Below are 17871 nucleotides of genomic sequence, written 5' to 3' on the forward strand. Positions count from 1 at the left end.
TATGTTAAAGGGTTGCTGAGAAATGGGCTTGCTTCCTGTTTGGCGACCTCAATGTCAAGTTTGGTTGGCTGTCACGGCTAAGTGCCTTTGAATTTGAAGAGGATGCTGAATGCAATTGTGTGTCATGGTCTGAATATCACCTGGGCGACGTTTCAAGAAGATTAGACAAAAGTTGTGACAAGAGAGGCCTTTTAAAGGTTTTTGATCAAATCCAATATGGCGGAAAAAGACATTAAGGATGCGTTTACCTCGGCTTGGCCCGAGGGCTCCAGTGATACATCGTTTGTGAAAACGGATGAACGGGTCAAAGTTAACCATTCATGCATGTCCTACTTTGACCTGTTGGTGGCGCTCTGGAGCTTGTGTTGCTTACACAGAAATATAACCTTGAACACACCACTTGAAACCAAGTAATGGGTGATCTCCTGTTAAATTATTACATTATTGGAGTATTATTACATTATCAGGTCCCTTGAAATGAAGGCTAACCTGATAATGTAATAACCTCCCGTTAATGTAATACTTTATTACATTATTGGTTAAGAGTGTATTACATTATTGGGAAATGCACTTTATTACATTATTGGGAAGTTATTACATTATCAGGTTTTATTACATTTTCAATCCACTCAAGTGAAATTTTTTATTACATTATTGGGGTTATTACATTATTGGGGATTTATTACATTATCGGGTTCTACAGCACGTTTTGTACAAAACAGGTAAGGTAAAAGCAAAGTTCACTGTGTCGCTGATGAAAACAGGGTTTGGCAACCGTCAGTAGAAGCAACTAAAACAGCACAACTGACAGATATGAAGTCCAAAAAGGCAGATACTGGTCATAACAGGGCAGACAAGCACAATAAGAGAGCACTACAGCAGGCAGGGAGCAATGGCCAAGGGGCCAGTCTATGTACTTGGGACCTGATGAGCAAATTAGGAGCAGGTGTGCAGGTGGGTGTGAAGGTCAGGTGATGAAAAAAGGTGAGAACACACTGAGGACTCCTGCACTTTGACTTGTCACACAGTGTTACTAATAACAATAGCTCTGTTCTGTCATATCCATATTAATGTGGCAGAAAGCAGCTAAACAGAGTCCAGCCATCATTCATTTTATTATTTACAGCTGTGATTTTCCTGCTGCGACTTGTCATGGCGGATTCCAAAATGACAAGAGATATTAGTGACTGGTAGATCAACAAAGGGCGTGTTATTTCATGGCTGTCACTAGACACTCAGCTTATCATCTCAGATAAAAATAACAGATAGCTAGTAGCTAAATTTAGTGCAGCAAATCTCTTGTGAATGTTTGACACTAAAATATAAGGAAAATATTTGAGGAAATTAGCTTTCTTGCTGTAAGTTAAATGGGAAGATCAACAACACTGTTATATCGAAGACTAGAACCAGAGGGTGATTAGCTTAGTGTAGCATAAATACTGGATGTAGTATTGGTCCCTGACAAATAAATCCAACAAAAATATAATGTGATGTGAGGCCACATTCCCAAACCCACTGTATAGCACTTTCCAAACAATGTGCAAGACAGCTGATGGATCTTTTGATCGTATCACTTGATCATCATCAGCAGAGGGAGTTTAATTTTAAATGTCAAAATTTAATGCAGTGTTTGCATGCATGTTAAAATGCATCTATTAAACAGTAAAACACACATGTACCAGAATTTACTGCAAGTCAGGAGAGTATAATGACCTCTGAAATAAATTTAAAAAAGAATAGTACTGAAAAAACTGACAAAAAAAGACAGATGATGCGGTAGATTGTTTTCTGGTTATATGCTGTGTTATGTTTTTATATAATTGGTCGATGCATAAAGAAATTACTGTTTTTGTAACATTATCTTCTAACCATAAACTTATTAATACTGGTGACGTGTGTTGTGGCAATTCAGGAATTTCAGCCTCTTCTTCCAGACAGTTGCTCTAATGCTCCGATAACACAATCTTTCAGTCACTCAGTCTCCACCTCTTATAAAGGCCCCACCAAGTCAAGCATGGTCTTACTCTGACTCCCAGGGGTTTGGAGGTCAAAGGTAAGGTGGCTGAACAGCTGGTGGGGGTCACATGCCAAGATCATGCTTGGTGTGTCATGCCTCTGTAAATCAAACATGTAAAAACTGAAACCCCAGCAAGCAGGATCAGGCGTGTTATTGTAGTGTGATTCCCATTAAGTAAGCTCCAGCAGTCAAACACATAGCTACCCGTTCAGCGTACGGCAGGTTCATATTATAATTTAGCATGAGCCTGAGCATGTTGTGTTCACTTTTAGCTTGAAGACCTTAAACTCTGGGCATGATGTCTCACAGGGATTGGGTAAGAACTGCAAATTTATTATGAAAATAATTTCTGTGACATGAGAAACTGGGATTAGTGACAAGTTTTAAGAGGCGGCTGTAGAGGGCAGCCATAAACCATAAATCACCACTGATTAGCTGAGGAGATAACTTACTCACCGCTGGCACTGTACTGTAACAGTTTTGCTCTATCGCTTAGATGCAATCCACACATCAGAAACATCATTCTCACAAGTCTAACTCGCCTGTGCTCGCTTGTTCACATGTGTGAAAACAGTCAATCACTTCCATATCGTCACCAATGAATAAAACCCTTTCACCAGCGCTTTAGACTTGGACGCCAAATGTTTTGGTATTTTAAACAGCACTGCATTACTACCTTCCTGACTTTTAGTACTGCAAAAAATGTAATGTAGAGTAAAAAATGTTAAAACACAACAACAAAATGTGAATAATTTAATGTAACCGTTACTGACTGAGCAACCAACATGGGTCTGTTTACAGTGGCATCCAATTCGCACCTCTCAGAATGAGAGCAGGTATTCAGCTGTCTAATGCCTGCTTCAGCACTACTGTAAATATCACTGCATTGTGTTCCATAAACATTTGTAGGTCCTACTGTAGCCACTTGTTCACTGCACTGCAGTGTAGTAATAGATGGCCACAGATCGGTTGGTTATCATACTGTACTACAATACAGCCAACTGCAAAACACATTTGTGTAGGCTACAACACTTCACACGCCCACACTGTTTTTCACTGTAATCTTCTACAGACATCGTGGACGACGAGGTCACATGTTTACAGAGAAGAGGTGCTATTCTACATATAGGTTTCAAATATTTCCATACCATGTAGTATATGGTTTTGTTTTCTAACTAATAATGGTTTTATTATTGAACACTATATATCATATATATACTTTATACTGTATATTTATAATGCAGCAATGTGTTCACCTGTCACACAGAGGTGAGTTGTTGTACAATTTAGAAAATGTTAACATGCTAACACAGAAAACTAAGATCGTGGACATGGTAAACGCACCAGCTTAGCAGCAGCATGTTCGCATAATCATTGTGTGCGTATTGCATAATATCATTATGTTAGCGTTTAGCTCATAGCATTGCTGTGCGCTAGTCTCACAGAGCTGCTAGCATGGCTGTAGACTTTTGTCTATAGGCTAAATTATCTCCTGCTCCCTCACACTCCTGAGTTGGTTTGCAAACACTCGAAACTGTAACTAAATTTGAGAACAAAACATCCTTGTATCAACTCCTACAGGCTTCTGAAGGAGGGTTTTTCAATCTTAAAAGCAAAATAGCTAGAAATCAGCAGGCTTTTAGTTGTGTATTCATTGCTGCCATCTTGGCAAATAAACTGTGACCAGAAAATCCAAATTTAAGCAACAAGAGGGAAATCTAAACCTTAACTGAGCTGGGACCCGCCAGCAGCAGACACCATAGCTAACAGCTGGCTCACACAAGAAAGCACAGCCTGAAATTTGGCAGGCCAATGTTTTGTTTTCTGGTTAGAATTTGTGTGTTTTGTTTTGCCGATTATAAATACAGACTGCTGAGTTGGTCATTTCCTTTCACACAGTCTTTCACACAGACTTTTAAATAGTGTTTGACCTGGATTTGCAAAGAATTGCCCTCATAGAGAAGCTATTGACGATTCTTCTTCCTCATCTTCTGCTCTTTCTTCTCTTTCCCTCAGAGCACAGTCTGGAGTAACCTCTTGTCAGGGACATGTGTTGCCACAAGGGCATTTCTTACTGGGTGGTGTATCTATGGCTCCTTTGGACCCCTGTCAGGGCCAATAAAAGGCTGTGATGGGAGCCAGAGACACGATGACGCATCACTCTACTGGATAACGCAGGAGGAGGCACAGATGGATTTGACTCTGTAATTCTTGCTGGTATGTGGCAGCAGAATCATTAGTTTTATCAATGCACCTTAGTAGCTGAACAGCCACATCAATTCAGTATCACCCCATCAGGTTTGTAAAAACAACAGTTCAGTATTTTGGGAAATATGCTTGTGTTTGGTTGAATATAATGTGAGGCTTTTTAGCCCATAGCTCAAGGATGAGACCAGGGCCCTATACTGAATCAATGTCCTCAAAATGAAAAATATATTTCCTTCACATGAGCAGCATGCTAACTGCAACCCAAACCCTTAACCACCATGTCTTAAATGCATAGTGTCATTTAGGACAGTGTTTCCTACTGAAAAGCCTAAAGGGAAGCTGCTGTATGCTGCACATTCATTCTCCTCTCGCTGGTGCATCAAGCCTCAATTGACTGGAGGATGAGCTGATAAGTGGAAAGTAAAGGATCATAACAAATGCAGCTATGCAAACTACACTTAATTTACTCACCTACTATACAGTACATAAAAACCTCAATTACTGCCTCGTGGTTGTACAGCTCCGCCCACCAGCTAAATTGTAGGAAATAGTCACAATCTCACCTTCCCGAGTTAGCCTACAACACTGAATAATAGCCAGAGGTGTTTTGCAGAACATTATGATGTCACAGTGAAGTTGAACCTTGACCTTTCGAATTTAAAATGTCATCACTTCATCATTTTATACTAGTAGACATGTGTTAAATTGTGTCATAATTAGTGTGTGAATTCATGATTTTCAACTGTGATTTAAGAAAAACCTGATTTGTGAACCTTTGACGTTTGACCACCAAATTCTAATCAGTTCATTCTTGAGTCCAAGTGAATGTTTGTGCGAGATGAAATGAAAATCTCTGGGTGTTCCTGATATATTGCATTCACCAGAGTGTGAAGTCACCGTGACCACCAAAATCTAACCAGTCCATCTTTTGAGTCCAAATTAACGTTTGTGCCAAATCTAAAGAAATTCCCTCCAGCCTGCCTTGACAGACATAAGACAACACGACAACCTGAAAACTGTTGCCGGCGTGGAGGCTGAGTGTTTCCCTTTACTGGCAGTGTATTACAGCTGGACTGGACCAACACGCTAACTATTTCTACAGATCACGGGGGGATGCAGTATCACAAGGACACCCAAAACTTAATGTGAGGTGATGCCAAACTTATTGCAAGGTAATGCAAACGTATTGTGAGGGAACACAAAAATAGTTGACACATATTCCTGCTGGCTATGTGCTAGATTTATAGTTGGGTGTTAAGGGGTTAAGGTGTTGGTATGTAGCTTACATACATTAAACTATGCAACTGATGACTGATACACACTTCCGCAAAAATGTAACTACATGTCAAGGCTTTGAAAATACCTCACTGGGGCTGACAGAATAGCAGACTTGGTGATCTTCTGCTTTTCACTATCACACATCAAGCAAAGCAAATACACCAGTGACAACAACAGTGGATGGAAGAAAGTAAAATAGAGTGGAAGTTACATGATATAACTCTCAGTTAGCACAGTTATTATGGGGAGTGTAATGAAAGCATGAAAAGGCCTGATGACATATGATGCATTCATGTAGTGACCTGCATGACCGGTATCTTTGATGGCAACCCCGTTAACCCCTTGCATCACCTACTTACATTTATTACATTATTACTTACATTTTTCGTTCGTTAGAGGAGCGCAACGGTCGTGAGGAAGCATATGCCTGTACCAGGGCGTTCAAGTAGGTAGGTGCAGTACCAGAGACAACTTTGTAGGCAAGCATTAGAGATTTGAACTTGAGATAAAGCTTCACACTCATACATATGTTATGAAAGAACCCCCCCCCACCCAAACAAGGTGAGTTATGACAACAAAAATACAACAGATGGAGGCAAAGAGGGTTTTCTCATTTTGTGTTATCACTGACTGTTTAAGCTTTGTGTCCCAGAAAGCCCCCACACCTGCCGACTTACCAACCCAGCAGAGCAAGGAGGTGATTATACTTTGTTACTATCAGAGGAGCACGCTGTCATTTTATTTCAGAGCCAGACTTCCTCGGGCCTCTCCGGAGTTCCTGATATAGGCGTAGCAGTTAATGAGGGAAATACCCAAAGTTAAACCGAGCATGGGAGCCTGAGAGGGTAGAGTGGGGGAGGGAGGTCCGGAGAGACTGGAACGTGAGAAAAAAAGGAGCAGGAGAAAGGAGAGCGATGACAAGACGGGGCAGAGTTGTGGGTTTTCCTGGAGAATGGAGAGTCGTATCTTTGCTGTGGCTGTGTGGGTCTCTGGCATGATGATTTGAGACAGAAAATAAAAAATCACATTGCCAGGGATTACTACACTGCTATGGTGTCTGCTACACTGCTGCTTCTGGAGCTGGAGCTGGATATGCAGGTACTTGTTTTTTCATATGAGAAGAGTGTCAGACTTTTTTTTTCTGCCTGCTCTGTTCTTTTTAAATATTTCTAAGAGGAGGGAGTTCTTCAAGCTGCCAGTCTGTGGATCACGCAGAAAGAAAAACTAAATCAATAGGTTTGTGTGTATGTCTTGTGTCGTGTGTATCTGCTGTTTCTGATCAGGTGCAGAGCTTAGTCGACTGCTGAACAGGGAGTCTTATTAGTTTGTTCACAGTGGCTAAGTTCTTCACTTGTACAGAGATAATGGGATTTTGTATGACAAGAAATCCTTACTTCCTAAAGCTGTATATAATCTTCTTACACAGCATATGTGGAAACATTTCAAATAATTTCCATGCATAAAACTAACAAAATTGAGATTGTGGCGATTATGGGGATTTGTCTTTCTCTCTACTTCCCTTCAGCATCATCACACTTCATCTTCCTTTAAACCAATTTGTGATTATACCCTTGTTGTTGTTAAAGGATAGGGTTGGTAATAATCTGCTCTTATTATAAACAAATGAAAAAGATTTAAAATGATGAACTGAACCTACTAGCAATATTGTCTGTGTAGCCAAAACCTGATGTGGTATGTTTTATTCCTCTGTGCCATGGAGCTCCATTGTCATCCAAAAATTCTTAAAAGCCAGGTGCTATTTGCACCCAGGTGTCCATAGCTAACAGCACCCTTTGCAGCCAGGTGTCTGTGGCCAGCCATGCTATTTGCAAACAGTTGTCTCTAGCCAGCAGTTCTGTTTGCAGCCAGGTGTATGTACAAAACAACGCTATTTGAACCAAGGGCGGATTGCCAATGTGGCTATTTACACCCAGGCTTTAGGCTCTCACATGCAGTGGTGTAGTCTTCGTGATATGCAGGTATACACTCAATACCCACTAAGGCAGCTCCAGAATTCCTGTATAACCACTTAAAAATGCCCAAGGATACGTGACATCATAGTTTTGTGACAGAACTTGCAGTTCAACAATTTGTGTATGTAAAAAAAAACAAAAGAGGTGCTGTGAATCATGTAATGTCAAGTGAAAAGTTTATCAATTAGCAGTAGACTGACGAGCTCCTTGTGCTGTCAGAAAATACACATCAGTGTCAGTGGTTTCCCTCTACACTTAGGAATTACAGTATGATGTTGCAGCGGCTCACCAGGTAGAGAGGATATCATTAAACCTGTGTTCAAACCTTGTCCCTGCCGTGGCCTTTTGCTGCATGTCCTCCTCTCTCTCTCCCTGACTGTCCTGTCTCTCTCTCACTGTGGCTGTCAGAATTAAGAAACAGACAAATCTACAGTATACTCAATAAAACAAAGTACACTACACCACTAATCACATGGGAGACATTTGGGCAGAGAGGCTGTCTAACATGTGGTTTTTGTGGGTCTATTTTAACTCAAACTAAACTTTTCCTGAACCTAACCAAAGAGTTTTGTTGCCTAAACCTAACCAAACTGTGACTGAAAGCTGTATTTGGAAAAAAAAAAAACAGTGTGTAAAACAAGGGTCACAGGGAGCCGAGGGCCATTACATACGGATGTAAATAGCTAAATAGCTGCCCTGTGACTATTTTCACCTGGGTGGAAACAGACATTCCGGCCCACACATCAGTGGGCCACACTCTTACACTGGGTGACAGGTCCCTTCATTATCATGAACACAAACACTGTGGTTTGTCTCATTCCCACATACACCATCCTGATACCTTCTAGAGTAGTAAGGGTGGATTAATAACTGAGCCTTACTTTTTTTTGAATGAAGGTATATATACCTGTGAATTATTTTTTAAAGATTTATACCCTCTACAGGAACCAATGGGCTTGAGGATGAGTCCCACAGATGGTAAGGAAGTCAGGAAATATTGAGAGACTAACACATTGCTGGTTTGGTCATTTCACAGGATGTGTTGACAATAAGATTAATATAGAATAACACTAACCTTCGCCTTTAACTGGTCCTCACTGTCACACAACATATTCTCCATTCAACCAAACAACCATGATCTCAGGTTAAATGTCCTTAAAGGTGTGACTGTAAACTCAGACCGAGACCTGGAGTAAATGTTTTGGTTCATTTAATGTAGGGATGTAGAGGAAGTCTTGAGCTATTGTAGGATCTGTCTAGTATACCTATAATCTAAAATTATGTGACGTCTAGAAAATGTTTCAATGTTTTAACACAGGATCAAAGAGCTGAGGAGAGCACTATTTTAGGGTTTTGTAATTAAAGGAATCCAAACAAACCAAACAAATTATTTGTGGAGTACTTTTGTTGAGAAGGCACATTGGAAACAAACAAAAAACAAACAAACAAACAAACCATCAACTACTGCTGACAAAGGAATGAGCTATTCATATATGAACAGCTTTCTTTGCTTTTCAACTGGGAAATTATGGATGCCTGTTACAACAATAGAGATGAAGCACATATTGTCATTTGTGCATATATTTTGTAAATATAATTTGAAAATGTGTCCTTATTGTGTCTGACAGAACAGCAATTCACAGAAATAAACACACAAACAGGATTACGCATTGGTGGTTTTTCTTTATTATCTTGACATATACAAAAACAATGAACTGCCAGCTCACCTCAGGTCAACACTGACCCGAGCCTTAACACGACACGTTGCTGTTGTGTGGGTATGAAACAGCTTCTGAAAAAAAGAAAAGAAAACAAGACAAGCTTAAATTTGAAAAATCAAGTCTCTGCTCTGTGTCTTTCTGTTTTCTCACAATAAAACACTTTGGATAAACTGGGATGGTTATTTTCATCTAAAAAGATCGATGAAAGCCTCTGTTCTACACTGTGTCTGGCTCTAATGCCTACATGTAGCATTTGTTTTACTGGAGAAGATGAACACCTGAGGTTTCATGACTTCGGTCCTTTGTTGTGCAGGAGTAGTGATAATTGCCAGCTGAACTGTTTCCCCCCTTTAACAATTAGAAGAATGGCAAACCTGTGTTTACTTTTCCTTAGGGCTGATGTTAACAGATAAACTATAAATATAACATGAAAAAGAGTTAATTGGAAATAAAAAAAACTGTTGCCTGTGAGTAATTACTTAAATTAATTTCCCATATGCCACATGCTGCAGTCTCCTGACCAGGGTTCCGACATAACTGCGAGGAAACATCTGGCCTCCCTCTTGTGCCTTCTGAACTGACAGCAGTTGGATCAAACTCACTGGCTCAGTTCAGCAGGAACAGGAGTCTAGTCAACGCACAGCATTTTGTCACTCGTAACAAGAAGACAAACTGTGGGAGGAAAAGTAAAGTGACCCTGTGGCAAATAAGAGAGGAGCTGAGCCCTTCCCGACTGAGTTTGTTTAAAGGTTTTCAATGTTTGCCATTATTTAAGAGTATTTTATGTGCAGGTTATACAGCTTATAATCTGTCTGCAATTTTTTTTTTAACCATATAGGCCACAACAGAAGAAGCCAAATGAGGCTGGTGGAATTGACGGTTGTTCAGAATTGAGACTTATGGGTGTTTGCTTCCCCCTACTGGTAAAATGAGGAACTACAAGTGCACAATAATAATATCTGTGATGGTAAAAGCTGGATTATGCTCAGACTTCAGAGTGATACATCCTCTTAGTGGTGAAAACTTCAAAAACACCACAAGCACCAACAAAATGAAGCAACCGCAAACAGTTTAACAGTCCAACAAAGAATACATATTCACTATTAATGTTTATATAGAAATATATTCACGTAATTTATACATATTCATGTAAATGTATAATAAATGTGAATGTGATGAACACAGTTTGGATAAAGTGGGATAAACATGGGCGTAGACCATTGAGAGACAAGTTATATATCCACGGAATCAGACAGGATTTAATTCCCAACATTATTCCCGAAGTGCTTTCAAACTTTTCAGAGCTCAGAGTTATTTATCTCCAAACGAGCGACAACCCTGCTGCGCCACTTCATCTCTTGTGGAGGGCAGAAGTCCTCCTGGCATTCAATAGTCCGGCGTTAATCACACGAAGAAGAAGAGAGGGGCGCAACATCATGGCAGTTACACAACTTACCCAGAGCAGGAAGGAAGTAAGAAAACTAAACTAACCCGTCAGCGTTACTCAGAAACATGTTCAGCCTGGAGGCGTTTGAGAGCCAGGTACGTGGTGTCATGAAGACTCTGGTGGAGGCGGCGGTGGCGCAGCTCAGCGGGCTCCTGGAGGACTCCTGGGCCACCGTCACGGCTGCGGCTGCAGAGACCGAAGAGGAAGAGAGGGACGGGACTGCGCCGGAGCAGAGGCAGCAGTTCACTGCAGCCATGACGGTAATATACACACACTGCTGTCTGACGTTAGCCGACCCCAAAGTTAGCTAGTTATTTTTAGAGGACGCACATTAGCAGTATCTTAACAAAAACTGTCCATAGGATGTAGAAAAAGAGAAAGTTAGTAATAGAAGTTCAAAATAGCACATCATTGGTCTATAAAATGATCAAACGCAATTATTTCTAAGTGCCTATTCAATGTGGTGCCATGCTGATGCAGTTCTTCATGCCATTTGCACCCACTTGTCCATAGTCAATAGTGCTATTTGCACCCAGGTGCACATATAGCAGAGACAAACCCAGGTGCCTAGAGCCAGCAATGCCATTTGCACTCAGGTGTCTGTAGCCCACAGTGCCTCTGGTGGATAGCCACCCTGTGTATGGCACTTATTAAAAGGTGCATTGCAATAATTTGCATCTAAACAGCCACATAGGTGCCCTGAGACTGTTTTCACTTAGGTGCAAATAGACACTCTGTAGAAAAAGTGCAAAATTTGATTTGGAGTCCGCCCATCTTTTCTTGTGAAAGTGGAATTACCTCAATAATAAAATTAATTGCACATCAAAAAATCTCCATCATTCTCATTAACTTCATTTATATAAGTATTTATATATATTCGTCTTATCCTGACTGTTTTCTCAGCTGTCTGTTTAATATAAGACTGAAGTTTTCCAAGGAATATAACAAAATTAAATGGATTGATCATTGAACCCTTGATTATTGAACCTTTAAGAAGCTGCAGCCCACCCCTTGCCAAAGAATTAAAAAACACTGCATATTCTTTTGGCGTAAGTGGTAAACTGGAATTCAATATACATTAGTAACTATATAATTATTTATTTTTACATTCAATAGTTTTTTGTTAAGGAAATTTATTCATATCATGTACAAAACACATTAATCTCAAAAGAGAAGAAAAATGCTCTTTACCAGATTTAGTTACTAGTTGAACTTCATCTGCAGTCCCTGGGGTGGTAAAGGAAGTAACAGAACACAGAGCAAAGCCTAACTTCACCACTACAAATAGGCCAACGTCCTCTTTATAACCACACAGACATACACAAACACACTTCATAGGAACTAACACAAAACATGTAACTTATCAGGCAACAATTTTGTAGTCTTAAATAACTAAATACATAGTTAGGGAAGGTATGTGCTGTAATGTTGTGAAAGTTGTCTCTTTCTTTAATCATATTAATTAACCATTTCACTTTGAAAGTATTATTCAATGTTTCAAAGCTTAGTATCTCCAGACCACCATTTCTTTATGTTGCATTGGATATCTTTTCTTAAATATAAAATTGAATATAATCAATTATTTTGTATATTTGATTAGGAATTTCCAGATCGGGATATTCACTCAGACATTGTGAACTTTTTCATTATTTATATAAATTCCTTAAACCATTATTATCTTATTATAATGTAATGAATGCATTTTCTGTGGCTCAACAAATCAGTAAATTCACTAATTAACACATTACTTATACCTTACTATGATTATTGCTCTCCATTTTTTCTTACCCATGACTTTACAGAACCAGTTTGCATTGCTCATGGAAGCATGGACCAAAGGTGCAGTGGAGAAAATCTCGATGATCTTGAAAGTGTCCATGTGTCAAGTTCAGGATGGTCCCGCTGCAAGGCAGAGAGCCGGGCTGAGCGACAAGCAGACAAGCAAGAGGCAGACAGCAGGGCAAGGGACCAGGCCCAAAAAGCGTTAAGTCAGCTTGAGTGACTATGGAGAGACTTTCTTATCTTCACACTCTGGCATTTTTTTGTATATTAAACCAGCTTTTATGCTCTTGTTAAACCACAGAATCAGCAGGCAGAAGCTCCTGTCAGAAGAGACAGAAGCTTGAGGGAGGACTTGTACCAGCAATAAGAAATGGGAATGACCACATGTATTACCAAGGTATTAGTCCAACTGCTATGAGATGTGACTTCTTATTGACATACATGTGGAATATCAACCACAAGATCAGTTCTGTCGCTGACTCAGGCTCCTTACTATCAGCTACAGTTGTATTCAGACTTTGAATGAAAATATTTGAAACACAAAGATGTATCGCTACATGTAATGATCTCTTCTTCTTATCCCACCTCACTATAGAAACTGTACAAATGTTGCACTTCAGTAGTTTCAGGTCATTATTCTGATGTTTCTGCATTTACGTATAAATAGAGGTTGTCTACAAAACTCTCTTGTTGTTTGGACAGGATGATGCTGCAGCAGAATAATAATGATCCTCCTCTCTCAAATGACACAAAATACCGTGTTATCACATAATAAGCAGTCACCAGAACTTGTATTGAATCCCTCTGCATTGTATCTCGACGTGAGTTTCACTGGAGTTAATGTCACAGTTTTTGTTTTCAGGGGAGCAACTGGCTGAAGAAGCAACAACAGCAACAACAGCTGAGTCAGAATCAGTGACTGGACCAGGTAACTACTGATTCTTTACAAACCAGCAGAACAGAGACTTACTGTATAAATGACAGTGTAGAGTGGTCAACACCTCTAGTTATCTTACAACACTCACATACAGCTCAAAAAGGGAGGACCTGAGAGGCCTAAAAGAAAAATGTTTGACTGTTTAAAACATGTAGTGAATGTGGCGTTTAAATGTGTGATGTTAAGGTCGCGTGTTTAGCCCAGTAATGCAGATTATACATGCAGTGGGACAGATGTCAGACACAGGAAGAATTTTACAGTAGACTGGAAGATCACCGAGAACAGCTTTAAAGATTAAAAGTGCACATGAATCTGCCACTGTATTGTTATTGAAGTCCATTCAATTAACATATAAAAATTACAGTGATGAGTTTGTCATCTAACATTCACAATACATCATAGAGATGAGTTGTAGGCAGGATCAATCCTATGTGGTAGTGTAATGCATGTCCAGTGTACGGCAACTGTTTTTGTGTTTTTGCTGTTCTCTTTTGTTATGCCCGGCTCATTTAGGAGCACAACAAAGACTTAGCAAAGACTCACTTAAAGAAACAAATTTAGTAAGGGTAATTCAACTCAACCTGAGCAAACTAGAAAGTATGAGGTCAGTAGTGTAGTATGAGAGTTGGATGCAAGGAAAAATGGAAGAAGTAACTGAAACTACCAGTAGAAAAACTGAAGCCACAATTGAAAACTAAACAAAAGGAAGAACCTGAAAAAAGAAAGGAAGCAGGAATAGGCCTAAAAAAAATATTAAGAAAGTGTGTCAGTAACATTAAAAACATTAAGTTAGTGAAGAGGTTTCATGCTCTTTAAATATGATAAAACATGTTTCCTGTTTGTTTCAAGGCCCCTAACAAAGCTTTCCTGTTTGTTTCAGCTGATGTGGCCTCACACAGAGAGAGTAACTCTGGAGCCCTGTCTGAACATGGAGCCTTGTTGACAGGGGCCACCTCAGAGCCGGCCCCTGAGCCGGCCTCTGATGTCAATGAGGAGGATCCAGACCCTTCAACTACCACCACATCCAAGATGAAAAAGAAGACGACCACAGCGCCTTTCAAATGTCCATCTTGTGACAAAACATTTGCTCTCAAGTGTTTGATGGAGCGGCACTACCTGACTCACTCCAAGCCTCACCTTTGCCCCGAGTGTGGCAAACGCTTTGCCGGACAGCGGGGGCTCAGCGCACATTCAAGACGTCACACTGGAGAGAAGCTTTACAAATGCTCAGACTGCGGGACGGAGTTTGCTTACAAGTACACCTTCGAGAGACACATGCGGAGGCACAGCCTGAAGACACCGAACACCCTCATCTGCACACTGTGTGAGAACCAGTTCACCGGGGCGCTGGCGCTTCAGCGACACAGATGTTGTGCCCTGAAAAAGACATTTGTCTGCTCGCTTTGTCCGGAGACGTTTGAGTGCCGAAAGAGTTTGGCCGATCACGAGAACCTACATCCAGGAGACAGAGATTTTGTCTGTGAAATGTGCGGCGAGAGTTTCTTCTCGTCCTCGTCTTTGGCCACTCACCGTGTGACTCACATCCAAAAGGAAAACTGCTGCGACGTGCTCGGCCTCGGATGCAGCGACGTGAGCGTCCTCAAGAATCACCTGAGCAAACACACCGGAGAAAAACTCTTCACCTGCGAGGTGTGCGGGAAAGGTTGCAGCCACCAGAGCGCACTGAAGCACCACATGCTGACCCACACGGGGGAGAGGCCGTACGTCTGCGAGACCTGCGGCAAGCGCTGTGGCCATGCCAGCGCGCTGCAGAACCACATGAGGATACACACGGGGAGGAAGCCGGGGCAGCAGCCGGTCTGCGGCGTGTGTGGGAAGAAATTCCGCTGCAGTGTCAATCTCAAATATCACATGAGCATCCACACGGGGGAGAAGCCGTACGCCTGCGATCAGTGTGATAAGAGGTTCAGCAACCCCAGCAATCTCAAGCTGCACATGAGGATTCACTCGGGGGAAAAGATGTACGGCTGCAACATCTGCAGCAGGAGGTTCACTCAGTCCAGCAGCCTCAAGCTGCACAGGCGCATCCACACAGGAGAGAGGCCTTATCGCTGCTCCACCTGCGGGAAAGGATTCATACACAGCAGCGACTTCAGGAAACATCAGAGGGGTCACCTGCAGGAGGAGGCGGGAGACGGACGGCCTGAAAAAAACTGCAGTGAAAACCTGAAACCTTTCACTGCAGCATCGTAACTTATTGCACTGAGCACGATATAGATTCTATATGTTTGCACACACTGGAGTTAGGGCTGGACAATTAGACAATAAACACTGTGAGACAACGCCGTCAGAGATTTTATAAAATGTTTGTACTGCAGATCAGTGAGAGGGACTGTTTCATGGTGGTATAATCTGCAGGAGTTCAAATGTGATTATTAGTGTTTTCTAGAAAGTTTTCAGTTGGTAAATTTTCTATGGGTAAAATCACATACACTACATAGCCAATAGTGTGTGGAGACACTGTGACTGGGTGGGTGTTAATCTGCTTCTATAACAGCCTCCTCCTCTGGTTTCATTTAAGAACCTGGCTGCAGGGATTTGATCCCTGGTCAGGTCCAACCACAGACTAGATGGATGTAGCCTCAGTGATGTCACCCACAGGTTTCTGTAGAGCGGTTTTGAAGCTCAGAGTGGACAGTGCCTGCTGCCGCCTAACTCCCACCTAATCCAAAAATGGGTAAAGAGGTGTGGAGTGTGTGGGTGAGTCGAGACTTTGGTCCATGCCGGTCTGTAGTGGATATGCTCATCCACTTGTCAGTCTAAGTGGCACACCCTCAATTATGCAGAACTTAATAAAATTTAAATAAAGATTTAACCCCTGTAGAGTTGTCATATAAGAGGAAATGAGCTATAGAGACCAAAATCGTTATTTCTGCTGTGAAGTCAGACATTTTAACACGGGGGGTCTATGGAGATTGACTCACTTTTGGAGCCAGACTGTAGTGCAGTTTTTGGCACTTAATTTTTCAGCCCTGGCGGTTGGTGCTTCAGTCCAACATGATGTTGGGTGATAAGGTCTGGCTCACAGTTGGTATTCTAGTTCATCCTAAAGGTAGTGGTGGATGGGGATGAGGTCAGAGCTCTGTCCAGACCAATCAAGTTCTTCCACACCAAACTGGGAAAACTGTTTCTTATGGACATTAGTTGCTTCTGAAGTTAGAAGCACACAGTTGTATAGCAATAAAATAGCAATAAAATTCTCTGTCATAGGAACTATCACTTTAAACCAGGAAAAACAGTACCAACCTATGTGGTCCTGAGTGTCTACATACTTATGGCAATGTAGTGTATACCCTGATACAACACTGTTATTGTCCACAACTGGAGCCAGAACTTGAAATTACTTTGTTAACTGTTATAGAAAATGACAAATGTTGAGGTAATTTAGCTTTTCCCAGAAAAAAAAAAAGTTCTGTTCAATATTTTACGGATTAACTATTAAGTTAATGACTTTCCACAAAATATTAATAAAGTTGCCATTTTGTTCACAGTGACTTCTTGAAAGTTTAACACGTCTGTAAAGTTTGTTCTCTGCTGTCTTCATTAGCAGCTGTCGACTTCACTGCTCAGTCTTAAAACAGCGCTCGCTCTCAATTTAATGTTTTTGTTCACTTGACTGGTTTTGCTGGAATCACACAAATTACTTACATGTGGCTAATTTCCTTTGTCATTAAACAAAAAAAGGGAGTAGGGGGTAAATGAGGTCAATAAAGTTAGAAGATAATGCAAGGTAATTAACACTTCATCAGTGCCTGAGACTTTGTATAAAAAAACCTGGGCACAGTGTCGTAGGGAAACACTGGGACTGGGAGCTGCAGACAGACTTGCAGCTCAGTGTGTTGATTTGTCATGAAGAACGGTATTTCAATTTATGCCGGATGATATCTCCAGATTGGACGAAAGAGATCGAGGTGGTGGGAGCATGGAAGAGTACGGTCTGTTTAACATTGTTGCTGTCTTTGTGCTCGACTATTATGCAAGGAAAACCAGTCACGTAATCCTAGGTCACTTATACGTCATGTATTATATGACATATATGTCCCCATATAATGAGTGTTGTTGCCAAATATGTCACCTATGTTTTCATACATATAAATCCTCTGCATATTTGAAGATATCAGTTTATAGGATATATACAAAATATCAATAGTAATGTTTTTTATATGTACATCAAAAAAATCCATATGGTTAATTTTTATATGGTATATGTTGCAAGTATATTTGTTACCAATATATATTTGATTTATGTATGCAAATTTATTAAAACAACACACATAAAATTCTTTATTCCTTAGTCTTATATATGTTTCTTTTTTATTTCTTATTCATTTTAAACACGTCTATCTTCCCATTCTGGGAAAGTGGTCACTTTTTGACACGATAAATAAACTAAAAAATATTAACATATACTGTCAGGCTTTGGGATGGACATACATTTATGTAGCATATGTCTACAATATAAGCATATGCATATAAACATATTTGTC

At 40.6% G+C, this 17871-nt stretch overlaps 1 protein-coding gene across 2 annotated transcripts; it reads left to right on the forward strand.

Annotated features, from left to right (window-relative positions):
* Nucleotides 1-9819: 9819 nt before the first annotated feature.
* Nucleotides 9820-17664, forward strand: LOC139611591 (oocyte zinc finger protein XlCOF6-like). 2 transcript variants are annotated; one of them, XM_071466380.1, is made up of 5 exons: nt 9820-10904; nt 12447-12627; nt 12728-12823; nt 13289-13354; nt 14244-17664. In XM_071466380.1, the coding sequence occupies exons 1-5, from the start codon at nt 10710-10712 to the stop codon at nt 15575-15577; spliced, it is 1872 nt and encodes a 623-aa protein (XP_071322481.1). In that variant the 5' UTR covers nt 9820-10709; the 3' UTR covers nt 15578-17664. The 2 variants fall into 2 exon arrangements, with proteins under 2 accessions (XP_071322481.1, XP_071322482.1); XM_071466381.1 differs by having other exon boundaries at nt 10771-10904; nt 12447-12632.
* Nucleotides 17665-17871: the final 207 nt, after the last annotated feature.

The sequence above is a fragment of the Trachinotus anak genome, unplaced genomic scaffold (genome assembly GCF_046630095.1).
Source record: "Trachinotus anak isolate AG129_WGS33_773 ecotype Australia unplaced genomic scaffold, CSIRO_AGI_Tana_v1 ptg000028l, whole genome shotgun sequence".
Classification (NCBI taxonomy): domain Eukaryota; kingdom Metazoa; phylum Chordata; class Actinopteri; order Carangiformes; family Carangidae; genus Trachinotus; species Trachinotus anak.